This window comes from Triticum dicoccoides, chromosome 3A, assembly GCF_002162155.2.
Source record: "Triticum dicoccoides isolate Atlit2015 ecotype Zavitan chromosome 3A, WEW_v2.0, whole genome shotgun sequence".
Taxonomy (NCBI): Eukaryota; Viridiplantae; Streptophyta; class Magnoliopsida; order Poales; family Poaceae; genus Triticum; species Triticum dicoccoides.
The window spans coordinates 578864910-578887396 of NC_041384.1; the positions used below are offsets into that span (position 1 = coordinate 578864910).

A 22487-nucleotide genomic window follows, 5' to 3' on the forward strand; every position below is an offset into this window, starting at 1 on the left:
GTTTGATTTAGCTGAAACTTGGCTTAAATATTTTTCATATATAAATATCAGAGTTGAAGACTATTTGGTATTTCCAAGATATGATCACTATACTAGTAATTTTCTTGTTTGATTCAGGTGAATTTCTGCCTTTATTGGAACTCTGAAGATAGTAACCACCTTTGGTGCTCCATTCTGAAGAATGTGATGTCTGTGAAGCTACCAAGGAAGGGGAGATTGCTGGAGGCCTGGAGTGTATGCAAAGCAAAACACACTCCATGAGCTGAGCTGACAAAGAAAGATCTCTTGCAGTTATTTGATGAAGTGATGACTGGTTTCTGCTTGGCCTAAGGTGGGGATCAAGTGTGCTTTGGGGTCACTCCTGACTTGGCAACATCAGGGATGATCATCGGCATGTTTGGAATCTTCTTGACAGATCCACGGTTCTGCAGATGACAAGAAGAGCTGCTATTACGGCGTTTTTTGAGGTTACGCCAAGGTATAGCAATACTACTAGAAGAAGGATCTTGTCTGGCACCTTTTCGGATCAAGGCGGCTGCGCGGAGGCGACTGAGAAAGTTCTTCAACGGATGCAGCAGGTTCAGTGTCCACGTCTCCAGGCATTTTGCTGCCCCCCGGTATGCAGCGTTTGTTGTTATCTTCATGCTGCTGATTGACTGATTTTATGAGATACGCAGAAGCGCCATGATCCCATCTTACTTGCTGCCCTATGATTTTGCTGGCTTAGCTGAGCTTGCAGCACGCAGCATCTCCTGTGCTGCATGTGTCCTGTCTGCCCACTGGCCACTTCGATGGATGCTCCCTGATAAATACTCCCTCTGTAAAGAAATACTACCTCCGTCCCATAATGTAAGAACGTTTTTATACTACATTAGTGTAAAAAACGTTCTTGTATTATGTGACGGAGGGAGTATATTTCTTTACAGAGGGAGTACTCTATTATTTTCACTAGTGAACTTGGTCTAAAGCACATGCAGGACTTTGTTCCAGCCAGAGTCTGAGAGAATCAATCCACAGAATCATCGGCTCTCTTATGGCACACCGTGAAAATGACCCGGATGAATTTGCCATTGGTGCCTGAGCTATGCAAGTCAACAGCCCGTGGAGTGAAGGAGATTATCCGGATACATTGGGGCCGCACCAGCCAATCCGGAGCTTTTCTGTTAGACAAGATACGCTCCTCTGTCAAAGAGGAAGAAGGCGTGAAACAAACCAACAAACTAGCACCACTACTACTCTGCTGCGATTTGCGACAAGCGAATCGCGGCTAGCAGGAGTTGGAAAGTGGCGGCCCGAGCCATGGCGACGCCCTGCCGCATCCGCCGCCTGCTCGTCCTGCTCGCCGCCGTCGCCGTCGCGGCGTCTCACCCGGCACACGAGGTGGGCGCCCCGCGTCGTCTCATGTTTGTTTCTAGTTTGATTGCCTTTGGTTGGTTTTCTTCTTACGCGGTTGGATTTTGGGTGCGCGCGTGAAGTTCTGCGCGGCCGCGGGAGGAGGAGGAGGAGGCGCCGGCGGCTGCGGAGGAGGAGGGGACGGCACGAGGATCCTGATCAAGGGCGGGACGATGGTGAACGCGCACCGGGCGGAGGAGGCCGACGTCTACATCGAGGACGGCGTCGTCGTCGCCGTCCGGCCGAACATCCTGGTGAGTTCTCGCTCTGCGTCTGGGAGATTCGTTCTTTCAGAATCTTGGGATCCACTCTGAGACCAAGGAGCCACTCTGCTGCGCACACCTGTACGAGTACGATACCAGTTTGGGTGCTTTGGGACTGCTGCCGCTGCTTATTTAGGGCGAACTGACACTGCTAGCTTCGCCACAAAAATCTCACGGTAAACTTGAAAAGTACCGACGGGAATCTGCAGGGACAGTAACGGTAGATTTAGACTGTTGACCTTATTTTTCTTTCTTTTTTGCTAGATTTCCTTTGGCTGGAAGTGAAATGTTCTGAGGAAATCATGTCCTCCCTTTGCTGTCCAACCTTACCAATTAATTCTCTTATGTTCTCATATCATATCACTTGTAGGTTGGTGACGATAATGTCAAAGTGATCGATGCAACCGGAAAATATGTCATGCCAGGTGATTTCTTGCAATAGTTCTGAATACTGATAATTCAGTCGTTGCTGGTTTATCATCGGTTCATCAGGCTTCTGGTGAATATCACAGGTGGAATTGACCCGCACACCCACCTGGAGATGGAGTTCATGGGAACTGTAACCATAGATGACTTCTATAGTGGTCATGCAGCAGCCCTGGCTGGTGGGACGACAATGCACATTGACTTTGTCATTCCAGTGAATGGAAACTTGACTGCAGGCTTGGAATCCTACAAACACAAAGCAGAAAAATCTGCTATGGATTATGGATTTCACATGGCCATTACCAAGTGGAATGATGAGGTTTCAAGGGAAATGGAAGTGATGGTCAAGGAACATGGTGGGTGCATACTCTCTTCTGCATTCTTGGATTATTCTGTTACATATTGTTACATGACGAAGATCCTCTGTGCCAAATTTTCAGGGATCAATTCTTTCAAGTTCTTCATGGCATATAAAGGTTCATTGATGGTGACGGACGACCTCCTCCTTCAAGGCTTACAGAAATGCAAGTCTCTTGGTGCACTGGCTATGGTTCATGCAGAGAACGGGGATGCTGTTGCTGAGGGACAGCAGCGGATGATTGATCTTGGGATAACTGGTCCAGAAGGGCATGCTCTCTCAAGACCTCCAGTTGTAATTCCTTTGTCTTGACGGGTTCATGTTTTTTTTTTTTTTGACAAAATTCAAGTCCCTTGATGAGATAGCTTTAACATGAAATTTGTGCTTTCCTCTCACAGGAAGGTAGTGATGAGTCAATTAAGTTTCTCTTCTTTTCTCCAGTTGGAAGGCGAAGCAACTTCACGGGCAATTCGATTAGCAAAATTCGTCAATACACCGTTGTATGTTGTTCACGTGATGAGCACTGATGCAATGGAGGAGATTGCCAAGGCTAAAAGAGAAGGTATGGTGCCTGGTCATTTAGTTCAAATTTCAAACTAGTTCCTCATGCATGCAAACAGCCAGAGTTTTTTTATGAACATTTAATTTCATAAACATTGGCTGGTTTCGGTTTTATACCAACACACACAAAATTCAGGACTGGGTGCTCCCAAAATAACTGATTGCTTTTTTTGAGGAACCAAAATAACTTGTTGGGGCTTCAGAACTGGGTAGTCCCATGGGATTCATCATACCCCCAAACCTAAGTTGATTTAAATTTTCAGTGTGTGTCAAATTGTAAGTTGATGCAAACTCGAACTTTGCAGGCCAGAGAGTCATTGGTGAACCTGTGGTATCTGGGCTAGTCCTTGATGATTCTTGGCTTTGGGATCCTGACTTCGCAACTGCTTCAAAGTAAACACAACACATACAATCAGTATATGTTTATGTAGTGGTTCCTCTTATTTCATATCATGCTTCTAGGTATGTGATGAGTCCTCCAATCCGGGAAGCAGGGCATAATAAAGCGCTTCAAGCTGCTCTTTCATCAGGGATATTACAGGTGACACGCTTGAATCTAGAATCCCACCTTAATTTCCTAAAGCTTAAAGTTGCAGAGTCCTTAAAGTAAAGCGCTTCAAGCTGGTGTTTAGCTTATACAGTTGAAGATTATTTGTGGGGCTATAAATAATAATGGAATATTATTTGCTAAAATATTGTTTGTACATTGTCTAGTATGGAGACAGAAACATCCCTTGAATAAGCACATAACTGTTCTTTGTTCCTGTGCAGCTTGTGGGAACTGATCATTGCACCTTCAATTCCACTCAGAAAGCTTTCGGTTCTGATGATTTCAGGAAGATTCCCAATGGCGTAAATGGTAAGCCATAGGGCTTGAACAAAGGAAACTGTGTTGTGTCATTGCAAATGGAAGCTGGCTAAGGCATCTCTCTTTTCATTACTTGATCCCAGGTATTGAAGAAAGGATGCATATAATTTGGGATAGCATGGTGGTAAGTTTTGATTTCAAATGTTGTTTTTCGTGATGGGTACTAAGTTGGTTCCATTGCCGGTATTTCTGTTTTCTGACTTCATTCAGTATATGTACAGGAGACCGGCAAGATCACAGTCACCGATTATGTGAGAGTGACAAGCACAGAATGGTAGTGCAGAAATTCTATAGCTACATCAAAACAAAATCAGAAAAACAAAACAAGAAGCAAACAGTTTTAAAGTATAATGATGCACACTACTCTCTAATCTTTTCAGTGCCAAGATCTTCAACATATACCCGCGAAAAGGAGCAATCCTCGAGGGATCTGATGCAGACATCATCGTCCTGAACCCCAAGAGGAGCTTCGCAATGGGCACGCGCACACACCATACGAGGTCCGACACGAACGTGTACGAGGGCAGGAAAGGAAAGGTTGGCTCTTCGCAGCTCACAACTGTTAATATGCCATAACAATCCAGATCCAGCCTGTGATCGTTTCTGTCTGATTGGTGTAGGGAATGGTAGAGGTGACCATCTCAAGAGGGCGAGTGGTGTGGGAGGATGGCAATCTGAACGCCGTGCCCGGTGCAGGAAGATACGTCAGGACACCGCCTTTCGGATACCTCTTCGACGGCCTTGACAAGTCGGACGCCGTCTACAGGGCTTCCCTCCGAGCACCTGTACAGCGTGGTGAGGCTGCTGCTGCTGCTGCTTAACTGCGTGTTCCACGGCTGGTCTCATTGCCCCACTGACGGTACCACTATCCCATCTGGTTCAAGGACAAATTGCACCTAAAGGTGAACGCCGTCTGCTCCATGTGTAGCTTCCTTGTACATACAAATCTGCCTCGTTTATATCCAGATTCGGACATAGGTGAAATTGTAAAGTTAATTATGCATACAAGGCACTTCATTTATTTTCTTGCGAATATAAAAATCACATTTCTGATTGGGGAAATTGCAAATTTGCTCGAGCTTTGCCAAATCATGATGTCAAATAAGCTTTGGGAGTTTCGCCATATCACGCTGATACCTTGAATGGTCAAATTTTCTACCATAATAAGCATGATGCATGCCCACTAAAAGGGGAATGAGGAGGATCACGCTTCTTTTTAAACATGTTCAGATCCATGAAGCCCAGGCTACCGTGGCCTGAAGGGCTTCCTGATGGTGTAAGGGTACTCCTGGACGGCATTCATGCTGGTCCACTGTGAGTGGAATATACTGTTCCATTTCAAAAAAAAAATGATCCATTAAGTAACTTGGCATTTCTTCGAAAGAACAGAACCGATGTCGAGATGTTTATGAATCTGAACATGTAACCTCATCAGGCTGTATGGTTTATTTAGGCGATTGTACACCACAAGTCCACAAGCACATCACATCATCAGATCTCAAGCTATTCTGCAAGTATGTACATCCCCAATGTTTTCAAAAATGGTACGAACTTGTTCGATAGTTGATAATCTGATGTCATCTACAGGCAGCAATATCCACTGAACATTTGCTGTAAACATTCATCACATGATTCTGATCCAAATTTCTCGCCAATACAAGAACATTGTGAAGAATCTAGGGAGTAGGGAATACCTGAATTCCTATGGTGCTGGCTAATGCAACACTCGAGATGCAGTACCTAATATTATTATGCTATTTATGAATCGATTCGATTTATTCCCGTGGACGGGCAAGCCAAAGTGAACTCAAAGCGCGTAGCCGAGAGAAGTAGTCGCTTATTGCAAGCAGAGCTCGTGCAGACTGGCGAGTGGTTAATATGCGTTGCATCTGCTGAAGGGTTTGTAGCCGCAGATTATCAGCCTGCAGATAAAACATTGTTGAACAATTCATCACCAGTTGAATACAAATTTAATATTTCTTTTTCTATGTTTTCTTGCTTTCCCCCCTTATTCCATGATGCATCAGTTCAAGTGAAAATGTGCAGCTGAAAGCTCAGTAACATTTGGAAGCTCCTAAATTTATTCTCCAGAATTAAAAAAATGCAAAAAAAATGGAGCGTGCTATGAAGGAATCGCATGTTTTAGTAATGAAGTGGAAAAAGGGCAATTCGAGCTAAGAACTCGATCTGAGTAGTGAGAACACGCAACCCCCACACCACCCTAGGCTCAGATTCTATTCTCCAAAATAAGGACCAGGGCATATCACAATATTCTAACTCCCCAAATAGTCTGCCCAAAACACCTCAGGCAATATGGCAACAACTTAAGCAGAGGAAAGAGCGACTGCACGGTTTGTGTAGGTTACCTGTCGGAGGAAGTTTTCTAGGGTGCCAAGTTTCCCCATGGCCATTGCCATCTGCCCCATGTAGCTTGCAACATTACCGGAAGATCCTGCAGGGCCCAGGGATCCAGATGACAGGGTTTCTGCAAGCGACTGTTGTAGTGCCTCCATACCTTGAGAAAGAGCATCCTCAGCTTGTTGAGAAGATTGTTGGAGGTTGCATATGCCAGTAAGCTGCTGCTCAGTAAGAGGTTCTAGTTGACCTGCCAGTAACTGCAACAGAAATATTGGTATTAAAGTATAGACGGACATGGTAACTACATATTGAACACAAGTTAATCATCTTGACATGCTCATAAGGGCTGCGGAAAGAAAACTACTCACTAAGTTGGGCCCTGGATCAGGAATTTAATTGTGTCTGTAACATAAATCATATCACACTGGTACCTTAAGGAGCTCGGATGATCTGAAGCCACCTAACCACATGAAGCACCTCTCAGCAGGGGTCTTCCACATTCCCGACAGCACATGGAAAACATCTGCTTTGGCTGCTACACCCTTGAGCCTGAAAAATTCATCATACTGTGCCATGATGCTATCAACAATTTTCCGAAGATCATCATCACCAGCATGTGCATTGGCTGCAGCCCTCAACTCATTTATATGCTTGTTATGTTCCTCCAACCATCGTGCATACTCCATGTCAAATGCCACAGCTCCTACAAATTATAGAACATTAACATAAAAGGCACTGACAGAATAATGGCACAAAAATCGAGCTTCACCAAAGGCCAAGGATAATGTATGTAACCTAGTAATCTTTACAAGATACAATACTTGTTACTGTTACTGTGTAAGATATAACAACTAACAAGTACTAGGCATCAGCGGAAGTATCTATATGTTGAAAGCCCGAATACGGGTGCAGAAAAAGAATGGTACTACTCGCCAACAAATCAGTTGATAATTGCATCTTGTGGTTGTATCTAGCTTATTTTATCTACCACATTCTAAGGAGCACTCAGGTAAAGGGCAAACAAAAGCCCCATAACAAAATACAGTACACAGTATAGTACTGCTGATACCAATCTAATAATTAGAGAATATTACCATTTCCACCCGCTGACTGAGACTGATCCCCTGAAGATGAAATAAATATGCCCTGGAGAAGTATACATCAGTCAAACAAAAGGGATGGATGTTTAACGGCTTAACACAAGAAATTTCCGATGAATCTTGTATGGAAATGTAGAGCATATACCTGTTGACGAGCACGCTGAAGCTCTTGCTCTAGTTGAGTAAGTTTCAATCTACTACTCTCCAGGTTTTGGATATATGCCTGACAAAGCCAAATGGTGAAATAGGCAGGGTTAAGATGATAACAATAAAGTTTGCCAACCAAATCTACCACTGAAGCAAAATCATGTATTAGGCTCACAAAGATTGCCTAGCACAAATCCATGCTACAGTAGTACTAAAGCTTCAGGATGAAATGATACCTCATACACTTTTTAAACGATCTACCATGCTACCACAGTATGTGAGCACATTACAAATGGAATCTGATATGAGTGAACATTTTAAGAATATACAGGCTCACCTTCTTTCTTAAACGGCTTTTCCTAGCAGCTTCACGGTTTTGGGCAAGACGGCGAAGTGACTGTTGGCAACGAAACTTATCTTTAAACAATGGATATCATGTGATCAAAGCATCAGATATGTAGTGGCAACTGTACCTTATGATCTAATTTGTCCCTCGATTTGTCACTAGAATCAGAAGCCGTGGGGGCAGCAAGCTGTCCTTGTTCAAACTGTTAAGCAGATAATCATTAAACCAATATGCTTCGGTATAAGCTGATCACTCATACTAAAACAATAAGCATAAAGAGAACTGAGGGGAAAAAAACTACCGCAACAGTATTTTTCAGCAATTGTGTTAATAAGAATTAAATTCAATGAGTTATAGGCAACTAGGCTGTTATGTGGGAAGATAATGGTGCTACTACTTGAAATAGCATTAAGATATGACACCATCCTGGATACAACATAGGACCATTTTCCTCTGTCGAACACATATTATTAAGAAGCATGGCGAAATGACGCAAATGTCCAAACAGACTCAAACAAAAGGATAGGAAACTGAAAACAGGAACAAGGTATCTAACTAGCACTACCAAAGGACCTTAACACTAACAAATCATTCAAGATCTCAAGCCATGTGTACACGTGCATAATACTGATATTTCAAAGATCTTTTAGGGAATTCAAACAGCTCTTTAATTGCAAGGAAAGAAACATTTTGGAAACAAAATTTTGATCTCCAAAACCTGAGAGTATGAAAAGTTCAATATCGAGTGCGCAATCACAATGAGACAGTCTGACAAAAAATTGAGCTGAGAATAGTAGGTACCATTTGGTTGCGCTCATCAATGTCTATATCCGGATCCGTTGATGTATCAGTCCTAGGACTTGTATCAGCCATACTTGACTCTCCCCAGTTATCATTGTTATGAGTTCTTAAAGCTACTAGATTTGGTTGCGCTCCCTTTTGCTGTAGTAGTGCCTGAGGATCAACTGCTGTTACTGCTGCTGCTGCCGCCGCCGTAGTAGCTAGATCAGTCGGAGAAATGGACTGCAATTTGGGGTGCAAAAACTGCATCAATTCCTCATGTAGATGGAATAACACTTAATAATTGGGGCTCTGACTTGTCACTGGTACCTTTCCGTAATTTCCAAACTGAAGGGGTTCACTGGTATATGCATGTGTATTTGGCTTCAGATTGAATAAATTATCTGAACATCAGCAAACAAAGGAGAAACCAGTAAGCTTTAGTAATCATGAACCTCGACGGTGCTACTCACTGAAATCTATATGGAGTTGTAATTTTTTTTACAAGCAGAAAAGTGTACAGGATCCGTAGTTAAAATCACTGGAGGCAAGTTTCTAGCGCAATTGATTGAGAAAAGAGTGACATACTTGTACTGAAATTAGCAAGATCTTCTATTCTGAATCCAGCAGAGTGCGCGAGTGCCCCGAAATCAGCAACTCGAGAAGGCTGCATGATGTTCACATCTGTTGGGCTGCAAGCAATTTTCACCACAGTTAAACAAAGCTCAGAAAATCCTTCCCTCAAAAAAAAAAGCTCAGAAAATAGTTTGAGCCTGCAACAAAGCTCCTCCTTTTCTTATTCTAGTCTTGCATATCACATTCTACATCCTATGCCCATCCCATACTGTCCATTCAGTAATTGCTATGATGCATTCTATATGTTTCTTTTTTCCTTTGGAAGAATCACCCTGCCATTCATTCAATTGCATCGGTCGCAGACTTATGTATCTGCACCAACCATCAAGAGGGACCGCTCGGACGTGTGATAAATATATTTGGCTCTGGTCCACAAACGCATAGCACAGTTTCTTCAAAAAAACAAAAATCTGAAGATCATGACAGACCCCCACCCCACCCCACCCCCTACACGCACAATGTATTACACTCCTACTAACACGTAAGTAGTAGTACTTTGTTCAAATTATTACTCCATGAGTTTAACCCCAAACGTGCATGCCCAACCAGCATGTGTTCTGCCTTTTTCTGAAGATCTGGACCTACCAGAGCACCACTGATTCCCAGAGATCAGTGATGAGCCCCCTGGAGAGTTAATGATGCACGCCCAAACGAATCAATGATACCTCCCCAGGCAGCAGCAGCAGCAGCGAGAGAGCGAGGCCTCGCGGCAATCATTGCTCCTTCTTCTCCCTCCCGAGGCACACGAACAGCAGCAACCAAATCCCTGTTACTACTACTACTAGTGCTAGCAAAGCTGCTCCGCCCCTCTAATCATCACGGCACTCGAGCTAAAGGTCGCCGCACTTGACACTCCACATCGACAAGAGCTAATCAGAGGGGGAAAGCGGCCCGCTTTTCCTTCCCGTCCTGGAAAGGAGGAGCAATCAGCGGCGCCCCGGCGCCATGATCAATTAAGTAATCGGCAATCAGGGCTCGTAATCGCACGGTGGAGCGCAGGAAAGCGAGTGAGACAACACGGAGACGGAGCATGCAGAAATGAGCGAGCGAGCAAATGGGACAAGGAAGAACTGGAGATGGGGTTGGTCGCGGGTGGCGGCGCGGGGACTTACATGGTGTGCTGAGGAGCCCCGAAGCCCGGCATCGGCCCGCGCGGGTCGCCCGCCGCCGCCGCCGGCCCTCCTCCTCCTCCTCGCCTACTCTCCATCCGCCACCATCAACCGCCGTGCACCCCCGGTGCTGCTGCCTGGCGCATCACCCCGCCTCACCAACCTGCGGAAGAGGAAGAAGCAAGGGGTTCTTTCTCCGACGCCGCCGCTGTCACCAACAGAAGCGAATCAAGAACGGGCAGAGGAAGAAGAACAAGCTTGCTAGGATCTCTGAATGTCCTGACACTCTGATCAGTTTGCTGAGCAAGTAGTGGTAGTAACCTGACGGGACGGGGCTGCGAGGTGGTGGCGGTGGCCTCGTGTGGGTGAAGCCGTGAAGGGGGAGGAGGGAATGAGAGGAGGAACGGTGGAAGCTGGGAGAGTCCTCCACCGGCGACAGTGGCACAAGGGAGGGAGGGAGGGGGGAGAGCTTAGCTTAGCGATGCAGCGCCTCGAATTCCGGCCATTATTTTTATGATGGCTCCTTGGTTTTGCGAGTCCCGCTGGAGGAGTGACGTTTGGACCATAGCAATCTCTAGGCGGGAGTCATCCTCTGCCTCTGCACCACAGTGGGCTACTGTGAGGCAGTCAAGCCTCATCACTCACTACGCCTGCCTGCCTGCTTAAGAATTTCCAAATGTATGTAAAATTTGCATGGCCGCTTCAGGACAACTATTTGAGATACTGTTGAATCATTTGAGGATGATGAGAGGTGAAAAAGAAGGTGGTTTTACCCGAAAAAAAGGTGTTTTTTTACCTTTTTTTAAATACTCCCTCTGTCAGTCCGTTCTGGACCGGGTCCTAGTTTCCCCGGAATGGGACCTCCGTTGTTCCCTCGCCTCCCTCCGAGCTATCACTAGAATTGGCTCAGACCACGTCCCCCTTCTTCTTTCCTCTGCCGACGAGCGCCCCCCGATACCCCCACGATTCCGGTTTGAGACTTTCTGGCTGTCCCAGACCGGCTTCGTGGAGGCGGTTCGTGCTCGTTGGGTTGAGGCCCGCGGTCACCCTCACCCTCGTCCCCCCTCGGCCATTGATTCCTGGCATTTTTGTGCCAAGCGGGGCCGACAATTTATGAAGGGTTGGGGTGCCAACCTGGGGCGTGACCTTCGCGAGCGCAAGAAGACCCTGCTGTCCGCCATCCAGGCCCTCGACCTGCGCGCTGATGCGGTGGGCCTCTCGCTTGAGGATTGGCTCTCTAGGTACGACTTGGAGGACCAGCTCTCGGTCATTTACACCGACGAGGAGGCCTACTGGCGCTTGCGCGACGCCCAGAAATGGGTTCTGAAAGGTGACGCGAACACGGCCTACTTCCAGGCAATTGCGAATGGTCGGCGTAGACGCAATACCATTCCCCTTCTTTGGGATGGGGATTCTCTGCTTCAGTCCCCCCGAGACATCAGGGCTCATGTCGATGGATTCTATAGGACCCTTTTCTCTGCCTCCCCTCGGGGAGGCTTATCTTTGGCCCTCGACTGCTGGTCCGGCCGCCAGCTTGTCTCCGCTGAGGAGAACGCGGCCCTTACGGCCCCCTTCTCCGAGGACGAGGTTTGGGATGCCATCCGCGGCATGAACCCCACCTCGGCCCCGGGTCCGGATGGCCTCTCGATGAAATTCTTCATGTCTTTCTGGAATGTGATCAAACCGGAGATCATGGCCATTTTCGAAGAGTTCTATGTTGGGTCTATCGACCTCGGGCGCCTCAACTATGGGATCATCTTGCTCATCCCGAAGGTCCCGGGCGCCTCCGACATCCGTCAGTTTCATCCAATCACGGTCATCAACGTGATTTTTCGGATTCTGGCTAAAGGGTACGCCAATAGGGTGACCCTCCTCGCTGACCAGATTACCCACCCCAACCAGTCCACCTTCATTCAAGGGCGATACATTCTGGATGGGGTGCTAGTCCTTCACGAAGTCCTCCATGAGGTGCGTGCTAAACACCTTAAGGCGGTCTTCTTGAAGATTGATTTCCATAAGGCCTACGACACGGTTAGTTGGCCCTTCCTTCGGGAAGTATTGCTCCGTAAGGGCTTCGACGACCGTTGGATCTCCAGGGTAATGCAGATGGTGTCTTGCGGTTGCACTGCCGTGAACATCAATGGGGAGATCGGCCCTTACTTCCCCACCTTCTGTGAGGTAAGGCAAGGTGATCCCTTCTCCCCCTTCTTGTTCAATATGGTGGTGGACGCGCTTGCCGCCATTCTAGATAAGGCTAAGGCTGCTGGCCATATTCAGGGAATCACTCCCCACCTGGCTGGCGGCTCCGGGATCTCCCTCCTCCAGTATGCCGACGACACCATTATCATGGTCAAAGGCTCGGAGTCGGATATCGCCAACCTTAAGTTCCTCGTCCTCTGCTTCCAACAAATGTCTGGCCTTAAGATAAACTTCGACAAGAGTGATGTGATGGTGATGGGCTACTCTCGGGCCGAGTCGCTTGCCATTGCCAACCGGCTTAACTGCCGCCTCGGCGCCTTTCCCACAACTTACCTAGGAACGCCCATTAGTGACTCCCGGCTCACCGTCGCGGACCTGCGCCCGACCGTGACCAAGCTCCAAACGCGCATCGAACCTTGGCAGGGTAGATGGTTGTCAAAGGTGGCTCGGACCATTCTCATTAACTCATCCCTCTCCAGCCGCCTCCTGTTCCTCATGAGCTTCTACAGCCTCCACGAGACCCTGCACCATGAGATCGCCAAAATTCAGTCCCGCTTTTACTGGGCCGGCGACAACAATAAGCAGAAATACCATATGGTTAGCTGGCCTGACATCTGCAAGCCTAGGGATCAAGGAGGCCTCGGGATCATGTGCTCCAAATGCATGAATATCGCCCTCCTATCCCGTTGGCTCTGGCGGATCTCGCAGGACCAGGGGGGTCTCTGGCTTGACATCATTCGGAGCAAATATCTGCGAGGCCAACCGCTCGCCTTTTTTCAGAGATCTGGTGGCTCTCAGTTCTGGCAGTCGGTCGTCCAGCTGCTCCCGGTCCTTCGCATCGGGACATCCATCTCGGTGGGCTCCGGATCGGCGACGTTGTTCTGGTTTGACAGATGGGCTGGAGACTCCCCCTTCGCCGCGCGCTTCCCCGACCTCTTCTCCATCGCAGTAGAACCCTTGATCTTTGTTGAGAGGGCCCTTATTGACCTAGGGCGCCTTGCTTTTGGAGGCCCTTTGGCCCCCCGGAATCCGCCGCCTGGCGCGAGTTGTTGGACTGCGTTGCTCTTCACGAGCCTATAGTGGATAGTAGCCTTGACCGGGTGAGATGGCGTCTCAAACCTTCGGGACAATTCTCCACCAAGTCTCTGTACCAGGCCATCGCTCCCTCCTCCACCCCTCCCCCCTTGTGACGGTGTGGTCCATCTGCCTGCCCCTGAAAATCTGGATCTTCATGTGGCAGTGGATTCGCGGTCGACTCCCGTCTGGCGTTGAGGTCCGCAAGCGCAATGGCCCAGGCTCCGGCCTCTGCCCACTTTGCGGCGTCCCCGAGGACTCGAATCACATCTTCTTCTCCTGTGTATCCGCGCAATTCGTGTGGAGTTGCTTCCGTGACGTGGTGGGTGGAAATTGGTGTCACACCAACTTCCCCGACCTATATGACGAGCTCCAGTCCTCCTCCTTGTCTTCTCGCCATATTAGGCGGCTTGAGATTGGTGTCCTCGCTTGGACCCTCTGGACGATCCGCAATAAGCTTGTGATCCAGCGCGTTCCTCTTCGACGGGCTACTGACGTTATCTTCAAACTGTCTGGTTTCTTGCAGCTTTGGCGGCCGCTTAGCTGCCCCCAGGACCATGACGCCATCTCAGCCTTCATCGCCGAACTTCGCTCGATGGTTGTCCGCCTGTCTCCGCCGCCCCCGCCGCCCCCGCCGCCACCGCCGGAACCCGACTAGCCGGTTGTTGGGCTCCCCGGCTCTTTTATTTTAGTTTTGTTTGGGCTTGTTGAGTTGTGCCCTCAGCAGAACCTTCTTCTTGTTTGTGAGACTTGGGTGCGTGTGAACTAGTCCTTGTTTGTGTGCTCTGTGGCGGTTTGCTTTATTTATAAAGCGGGGCGAAAGCCTTTTTCGGTAAATACTCCCTCTGTTTTATATGCAAGTCCTCAGGGCTGACATACTATTGAAGAATATATGAAGATAATGATAGGTAAAAAGAAGGCAGGTTTAACCAAAAGTTTGAAATGTTCCATCTATCTTTTCTTTTCTTTTTTGCGAGAAGGCAGGTTTAACCAAAAGTTTGAACTGCTCCTTCTATTTCAAAATACCAAGTGTATTAGTTTGTTACACAAGCTGTTGATACAAATCATAACAGTAAACAAGTACATATCTTAAATATGAAACTGATAACATCAATTTTATGCCTCATGTTACTAGAGTAATATTTGGTCAAACATTTGTCCTAATGAATCTAAATACCTAAGTATTTTGAAACGGAGGGAGTATGTATACACCGCAAAGGCATGAACCATCACCAACTTGGCATCATAAATATGGGTGTGAGTGGTCCTCCAATACACACATACTTCATTAACATATCTACCTTGATCACAACCTCTCTAGGACAACCAACAACTTTTAGCTTCCAGATTGATTAATTTCGAATGGTAGAGATGCAAACATTTAGCTGACCATCCAACTTCTAATTCAGATAAAATCACCATTTTAACTCAAAATATATTGCACTCTCTCTGTCCCATATTAGTTGCCGCTGAAATGGATCTATCTAGACATGTGTTAATGTTAAATACATCCGTTTGAGTGACAACTAATATGAGACGAAGGGAGTACTTGGTAAAACGGGTGGCAACATGTTTATTCCTTATATATATATCTATATATATATATATATATAACTTTTAGAAGAACAATTATCCAAGACAAAAAAAAACACTAACTGCAACATAAGTTATGTTTGCTTCTAACATTAGGTTTCGACAAAATGCAACCATGAGCGGGATGAAGCGGTGTAGGTCTAGAATTATGATAAAAAGTACTATGTCCGCTAAGACGGTGCTTAGTGCTTAACTAGGGTTGATGAAACTATACGCACAAACTTGGCAAACAAGTGCTCCGCTCATTAGTTACTTGCCAAATACTCCCTCGGTCTCAAAATAAGTGTCTTGTCCTTAGTACAACTTTGTACTAAAGTTAGTACAAAGTTGAGACACTTATTTTGGGACGGAGGGAGTATATAATAGACGGTTTCATTTTTCAATCCTCATACTCTCGGTTGAGTTCACATTTCAATCTTCAACTCTCACTCTCATTCTAGAATTCTAAATTTTTGAACGCCTAACTCTTAGTTGGTGTTGGTCCCATAATCGGATTTAACCATGGTATCTATGATATGTATATGATGTGGCCTCCACAAGTGTTTTACTAATACAACAAACTAAAATACAATTTCACATTATCCTACTTAAGAAAAGAAAATATTCCATGTTTCGCTCCTTCCTTCACCTGACCTCCTTGCATACGTCATCCCCTGTCCATTTTGATTATTTACTCTCATCTCTGGTTTTTTCATTGGTTTTCCCTAAAAGTCACCTCAATTGTCCCACATCTTAGTGGTTTATCCAAAAAAATCATGTTCTTTGGTAAGCCAATAAGTGATGTTTCAGTCAATTACTAAAGTCTACTTTTTCAAGTACACTATCATATTAACTCAATATAATGTTTATGCCCATGTTGCAACACATGTGCAATTGCCTAGTAAAAATTAAAAAGACCAGTCCATGACCTGTTGTTGGTAGCACTACACATATCTTGATCTTTCCATGACAAACACGATGTCGATTGGGGTGGAGACGATTTTGACGATCCGACTACAACATGCAACGATTTTTAATCATTAAACCAGCTTCCAGTGGTTATTAATCATGTTGGGGCATGATCAACCAAGCATCAAGATCTAATCCGTCTAAGAAATTGAAAAACAAGCAAGAACATATGCAATCTAGTTATTGCGAATATAGATAGAGCATAGATGAAAATTAGGGTTTCATAAGAGGTCTTAACATGGTCATTGCACGCAAATGAATTACACAAAGTTGCAACTATGGTGAATATTTAAGTAAACACAACCTGAATCTAAATGATGTTGCGGAGATGATGTTTGTGGGGAGATAGAGCGGAAATTTGAACAACCATCAGAGCCTCCCAAGGCTGTCCAAGAAAGAGAGGGGCGGGGAGGGTGGCCGGCGTCTATCCCTAAATTTTTATGTTACATCTCACACAGAAGTAGCAACCTCACGCGGTTAGTCAAACCTGGTCAAAGGAGCCAAAACCGCATTAAAATGGTATATTCCATACAGTTTTGAGAAAAATCAAGGTCCTCAAACAAATAATTTCATGGTAAGATAATGTGAACTCCAGTTGTTATTCAAAGTTGAAACAGGAGCATTTTTCAGTTCATCAGCCTGACTAGAAAATATTGCTTGCAAACTACTCTCCTCCTTCAATGGGATGGTTCGAACTAAATACAAGTGATTCTCTTCCACATGTTGCTCGTGCACGGGGTGAAGGGGTGAAAGTGCGTTATATCGACTAGAGGGGGGGTGAATAGGCGATTTTTATGAAATTCTTCACTGAGGAATTTGCTCGTGAGGAAATTCCTTAGCGAAGAACTACTAGAAGCGGAATAAGTACTCAGAAGTAAACATAGCAGAATACATGCATGGTCATCATGATGAAATGAAGACAAACACAGAGTACAGAAAGCGTAAACACAGGATAGCACAAGATGAAGACAAACAGACTGAAGAAATTGAACTGAGGAAATTGAGAAAGTCTTCAGTCAAAGTCTTCAAACACAGATATGAACAAACACACAACACAATGATGAGGAAATGAAAGTGTTGAAGAAATAGAACCAGTTGGCTTGGTGAAGACAATGATTTGGTAGAACAGTTCCAACTGATGTCTCAGTTGTACATCTGGTTGGAGCGGCTGAGTATTTAAACTCGAGGACACCTAGTCCCGGACACACAGTCCTCACCGTATTCCCCTTGAGCTAAGGACACACAGTCCTCGCCCAATCACTCGTGGTAAGTCTTCAGGTGACTTTCGAACCTTGACAAACTCGGTCACTCGGTGATCCACAATTCCTCTTGGATGCTCTAGACCATGACGCCTAACCGTCTGGAAGAAGCACAGTCTTCAAAGGTAACAAGTGTCGGATCCACGCAGGATCAATCTCTTCAGTGATGCTCAATCACTTTGGGTTTGTAGGTGTTTGGGTTTGGGTTTGGATTTTCCTCACTTGACGATTTTCGCTCAAAGTCCTCGGAGGATGGGATGCTCTCAAATGACAAGTGTCAGTTTCTCTCGGAGCAGCCAACCAGCTAGTGGTTGTAGGGGGCGGCTATTTATAGCCTAGGGAGCAGCCCGACATGATAAGACATAAATGCCCTTCAATGATATGACCGTTGGATGGATAAGATATTTTGGGACAGCTGGCGCGTAGCACAGCAACGGTCGGAAATTTGAGGTACAAATTCCTCAGGGCTATCATGTTCCTCACTGTGTAGGCAATTCGCACTGGCGAATTCCTAACTCCTCAGTCAGAACAAAGTCCTTAGTGACTAGAAGAACTGCATCTCTGTCACTGAAGAAATTGACTGAACTGTATGAGATTTCCAATGGCTTCACTCGAAGGGATTGGTAGGTGTAGGATTTGAGTTGAGCATCACTTGGAAATTTTCTCCTTAGTATTTCCTTGACCCCCTTTAACAGTACGGTGTTTCCTATGACTCAAGAAAGAGAAAATGAAACTACGAAAACAAAAGTCTTCACGCTTCATGTTCCTCGAAAGAATACCAAGTCTTCAGGATTACACCAATTTCTTCACTTTCAAAGTCTTCAGAAAGTCTTCAAAATGTCAAAGTCTTCAGTCGAAGAACTTCATTTTTAGGGGTCGACTTTCTCTGTAAATATCAAACTCCTCATAGACTTATAGACCTGTGTACACTCATAAACTCATTAGATGCTTAACCTATAAGTCTTCAATACACCAAAATCACTAAGGGGCACTAGATGCACTTACAATCTCCCCCTTTTTGGTGATTGATGACAATATAGGTTAAGTTTTCAACAGGGATAAATGTATGAAGTGTAAATACTGATTTTGAAGAATTTGATTGCAAGATATAGAAGAACTCCCCCTGAATATGTGCATAGTGAGGAATTTGCTTTTGACGCAATGCACACTTGAAGAGTTGAATCATGGAGATCTCCCCCTATATCTTGTAATTCATACACGCATTTGATATATAATATGAAGAATTTGAAATGCATGATGAAATATGGTGCCTGATGAAATTCAGCATGCGTGCAATAGTATTAATGAGGAATAAGCATGCAGAATAGCGCATCAAAAAGCATGAGAGCACAGTGCATCAAAAGTATCAGGGCACCATCGGGTTTAAGATTACAACTCGATCCGATAAAGTTTCAGAAGAACGAGAGTTGTAACTTAGCAAAAAAACGATGTATAATAGACCCGCTTGAAGACTAACTCAGATTTCTCCCCCTTTGTCATCAAATGACCAAAATGATCGAAACTGAGGACTAACGCCCCTGAAGATAATCAAGTTGAAGAAGGAGCGCCAGCGTTGTTGGGGTCGGTTGTTGAAGTAGGGCCTGCCACAGTGTCGTCCAAGTCTTCATTTTCATCAGTCTCACGCGATGAAGAATAGGAGCTAGCCACCAAATAAGGAACCTTGACCTTCTTGTATTTCTTCGGAGGAGGTGTAGACCAGTCAAATGCTTCGTTGAGACCCATTTTCTTCAGATCTTCAGCGCTGTAGACGTGAGATAGAACAAGCCAGGTGCGGTTGAGGGTTTCATGGAGGTAGTAGTGGTTTTTCTTCACTGCATTGTGTGTTGAAGTCATGTTGTGAAGAATTGAACCAAACTGACGCTTGACCCATTTGTGATTGCGATCAACCTTCTGATGAAGACTGAGGAGTAACTCACAATCAGTCATCACCCTGGGTGCTGTGCCTTGAGGATTTGGCTTGGCATTGTTGGCGGCAGAGTCATGTGTAGTAGAGTCATCATTGGTGGAATAAGATGCAGCCTTGCGAAATTGACCATCCAATGGACGAATGCCTTCATCTATCACAGCAGTTGCCTTGCCCTTTTCTTCAGCTGAGGAAAATGTCCTTTTGAGGACTTCAATAGGAGGCAAGTAGCTGCAGTGGTTCAGAGTGTCAGCCTTGTAATTGAGTGAAGACCTTGTCCTGATGAATCTCATAATCCATGGCGCATAAGGCTTCAGCTCAAATGGTGACATAGCAATATTTGCCAGAGTCCTCATGAAGAAATCATGGAAGTTGACGGGAACGCCATGAATGATGTTGAAAAGCATGTTCTTCATGATGCCAACTACTTCTTCATCATTTGAGTCGTGGCCTTTGATAGGACTCATTGTCTTCGACAAAATGCGATAGACGGTCCGAGGCACATACAATAATTCCTTGACGAGGAATTTGGTTCGAGGGGCCTGCCCTGGCTTCAAAGGCTTCATCAGCACTTGCATATAGTGATTTGAAAGCTCAGGTTCGTTGTAAACACAACGTGCATCTTCAAGGGGAGGACTTAGAGGAAGGGCACGAAGCAATTCAGACGTTGGTGCCTTGTAGTGAGTGTTCTCTGTCATCCAGTCCAGAACCCATGAATTCACATCTTCAGAGTTGCCGGTGATGTGCAACGTTGCATAGAACTGAAGAATGAGTTCTTCATTCCAATCACATATGTCAGTGCAGAAATTGAGCAGCCCAGCGTCATAGAGAACACTGAGGACTGGCGTGAAGCACGACAAAGACTCCATGTCTACATGAGGAATATGTGCATGGTCGAAGACTTTATCTTTGTTGAACAACACTGAGGAATAGAAGTTGGCTTGACTAGCAGTCCAGAAACGCCTCTTCCTTATGCGAGCAGAGTCATAGGGGTTGTAATCTGTGAAGAATAAATGCTCGCCAAAGAAGTCTTCAGCCTTGAACTTTTGTTTCCTGGAGAACGGATCCTTTGGCTTGGGCAGAGGAGTATCAGTGAGTTGCATTACTACCTCAGGAATCGCGATCTCAGGTTCTTCAGGCTGAGGAATTTCAGGTTCTTCCTCAGGTGCAGTCACATTTTCAGTAGCAGCAGCAGTTTCTTCAGCACTAGTGGCTGGAATTTCTTCACGGACAGATGAGGAGGGATGAGTTTCTTCAGAGCCCAATTGAACTGTTGGTGCAGGGGAGTGAGGGATTTGCTGCAATGGGGTGGAGAGTGGAGAATTGGGATGCTGACTTTCCCAAAAGTCGTCATTCATCACTGGTGTTGTGCTTCCAATGTCCACATCTTCATCATCAATTTCTTCAACACCAGCCTCTTCAGCAGTAAACTGAGGCATTGGTGATGAGACCACTGGAGTTGAAGGGATCGCATCCACTTCAATTTCTTCATCAATCTGCTCTGACAAAGCAGCAGATTGAGTTTCTTCATCGGATCCGCTTGGGATCACAGATTCTTCACCAAAAGGAACAAGGTCCTTTGATGGCATGGTGGAAATAGGAACAACATCGATCGGATTTTCAAATGAGCTGGTCATAGGCTTCATCTTCTTTGGAGCTGAAGATTCTGAAGCACTTGATGCTTTCCTTTTCTTCACTGCAGCTCGCTCTGCAGCCTTGGTCTTCTTCACATCTGATGCAGATGGAAGGATTGGAGTTGGTGTAGGCGCAGGTGGAGCTGAGGAATCTGGTTGAATTTCCTCAGGCGCAACTGATGCAGTTGCCCTGACTTCTTCAGTTTCTTCAGGCGCACCACTAGTGGATGCCCTGGCAATTTCTTCAGCGGCTGGAATGGAGTCATCAGCCCTAGAACTAGCATTTTCTTCAGCAGCCTGAAGGTCATCAGCGGTGCTGGCATGTTCTTCAGTGGGCTGAGCAGAAGCTTCAACTTGAGGAACTTATTGTTGCGATGGGGCTGCAACATTGGTGAATTTCTCAGTCAGTTTAACAAACCTGACTTTGGCTCCTTGCCAATCAGCATAGTAGGCATTGAACTTGTCGCTGAGGGCTTTGATTTCAGCCTGCATCTTGATAAGTTCTTCAGTTGTCATCTTGACAACATTTTTCTTCAGCAGTTTCTCTTTTCTGTACTGCGATTTCTTGATCTCTCTGGCCCTGTCATATTTCCATTTCTCCTCTTGGATGAAATGAGTCAGCATATGATTCTGACCAGGTGTCAGCTTGAAGTCAGGCATAGGTGAATTTGGGTCCTTATGCCAGAGATCAATATAATCGAGGATCACCCTTGGATCCAAAAGGAGTGGCACAGGTGTGCCTTTGGCTCTAGCGGCCCTTTCCTGTCGGTCTCTGATGATTTCTTCAAGTTCATCATCATCAGCTTCATCATCTTCAAGCGGCTCTTGGAAGGCGACCTGTTTCTTCTTGGGACTTGGCCGCGGACCTCGTCCAGCTGTTGCCTTAGTCTTCAGCAGAGTTGGGCCAGATGAAGAATTTGGCGCAGCTGAGGAACTTGCTGAGACACCAGAGGCTATTGAGATGCCTGCAGTCCTTTGGCACGTGGCTAGATGCACAGGTGCTGAGGACTTTGTCGGAGCTGCTGAGGACTTTGGAGGAGGTGCTGAGGATTTTAAAGTAGCAGGGTCAGCATGAGGAATCGGTCTTGAAGATTTTGACGTTCCTGGCCGTGAGGGCGCAGCTGAGGAACTTGGCCGTGAGGGCATTGTAGGTGAAGCACTTGGCTTACGAGCAGGCTTCTTAGCCATTGATTTCCTCGGCTTGACAGAGGCCTCAGTGGTAGCAGCAGCAGCAGAATCTTCGTTGAATTTCCTCACTGCTTCTCTGGCTTGTCTTGCCAATTTGGCTTGATGCCTGGCCCATTCTTCAGGAAAGTCCTCACCGCGCTTGAGGCTAGTGGGATCAGCAAGTTGACCAGGTGCCAGTGGATTTCTTGGGCATGGAGGGTTGAGAGCGAATTTCTTCATGTACTTTGGAGTGACATATCTGTACTCCCTCCATTCACGTGCCCATCTCCGTTCAATCCTCTAAATGCGCACCTTGCGCTGATTTTTGTTCTCTTTGCCAAACTT

At 45.9% G+C, this 22487-nt stretch overlaps 2 protein-coding genes across 3 annotated transcripts; one reads left to right on the forward strand and one right to left on the reverse strand.

Annotated features, from left to right (window-relative positions):
• Window positions 1-965: 965 nt before the first annotated feature.
• On the forward strand, window positions 966-4937 carry LOC119269328 (dihydropyrimidinase-like). 2 transcript variants are annotated; one of them, XM_037551128.1, is made up of 13 exons: window positions 976-1380; window positions 1476-1646; window positions 2026-2080; window positions 2168-2437; window positions 2522-2733; window positions 2881-3001; window positions 3306-3393; window positions 3463-3541; window positions 3772-3859; window positions 3952-3992; window positions 4090-4142; window positions 4249-4405; window positions 4489-4937. In XM_037551128.1, exons 1-13 carry the CDS (start codon window positions 1300-1302, stop codon window positions 4687-4689), a joined length of 1617 nt encoding a protein of 538 aa, XP_037407025.1. In that variant the 5' UTR covers window positions 976-1299; the 3' UTR covers window positions 4690-4937. The 2 variants fall into 2 exon arrangements, with proteins under 2 accessions (XP_037407024.1, XP_037407025.1); XM_037551127.1 differs by having other exon boundaries at window positions 966-1380; window positions 2168-2733.
• A 424-nt stretch (window positions 4938-5361) lies between these two features.
• On the reverse strand, window positions 5362-10918 carry LOC119269329 (transcription factor HBP-1b(c1)-like). The gene is made up of 12 exons (XM_037551129.1): window positions 10666-10918; window positions 10348-10552; window positions 9188-9291; window positions 8930-9003; window positions 8621-8842; window positions 7947-8021; window positions 7811-7870; window positions 7472-7549; window positions 7321-7372; window positions 6658-6929; window positions 6235-6483; window positions 5362-5790 (listed from the first exon to the last, which is right to left on the reverse strand). Exons 2-12 carry the CDS (start codon window positions 10440-10442, stop codon window positions 5644-5646), a joined length of 1428 nt encoding a protein of 475 aa, XP_037407026.1. The 5' UTR covers window positions 10443-10552; window positions 10666-10918; the 3' UTR covers window positions 5362-5643.
• Between the last annotated feature and the right edge of the window lie 11569 nt (window positions 10919-22487).

Bases quoted from the DNA above. Each gene is read 5' to 3' on its own strand.
- LOC119269329 (XM_037551129.1), bottom strand. From the start codon at position 10,442: ATGGAGAGTAGGCGAGGAGGAGGAGGAGGGCCGGCGGCGGCGGCGGGC. The intron at 8,843-8,929 runs GTACCAGTGACA...CCCAAATTGCAG, and splicing joins AGTTTGGAAATTACGGAAAG to TCCATTTCTCCGACTGATCT. The intron at 5,791-6,234 runs GTAACCTACACA...TTTTATCTGCAG, and splicing joins TAGAAAACTTCCTCCGACAG to GCTGATAATCTGCGGCTACA.
- LOC119269328 (XM_037551127.1), top strand. From the start codon at position 1,300: ATGGCGACGCCCTGCCGCATCCGCCGCCTGCTCGTCCTGCTCGCCGCC. The intron at 1,381-1,475 runs GTGGGCGCCCCG...GCGCGCGTGAAG, and splicing joins CGTCTCACCCGGCACACGAG to TTCTGCGCGGCCGCGGGAGG. The intron at 3,542-3,771 runs GTGACACGCTTG...GTTCCTGTGCAG, and splicing joins TTTCATCAGGGATATTACAG to CTTGTGGGAACTGATCATTG.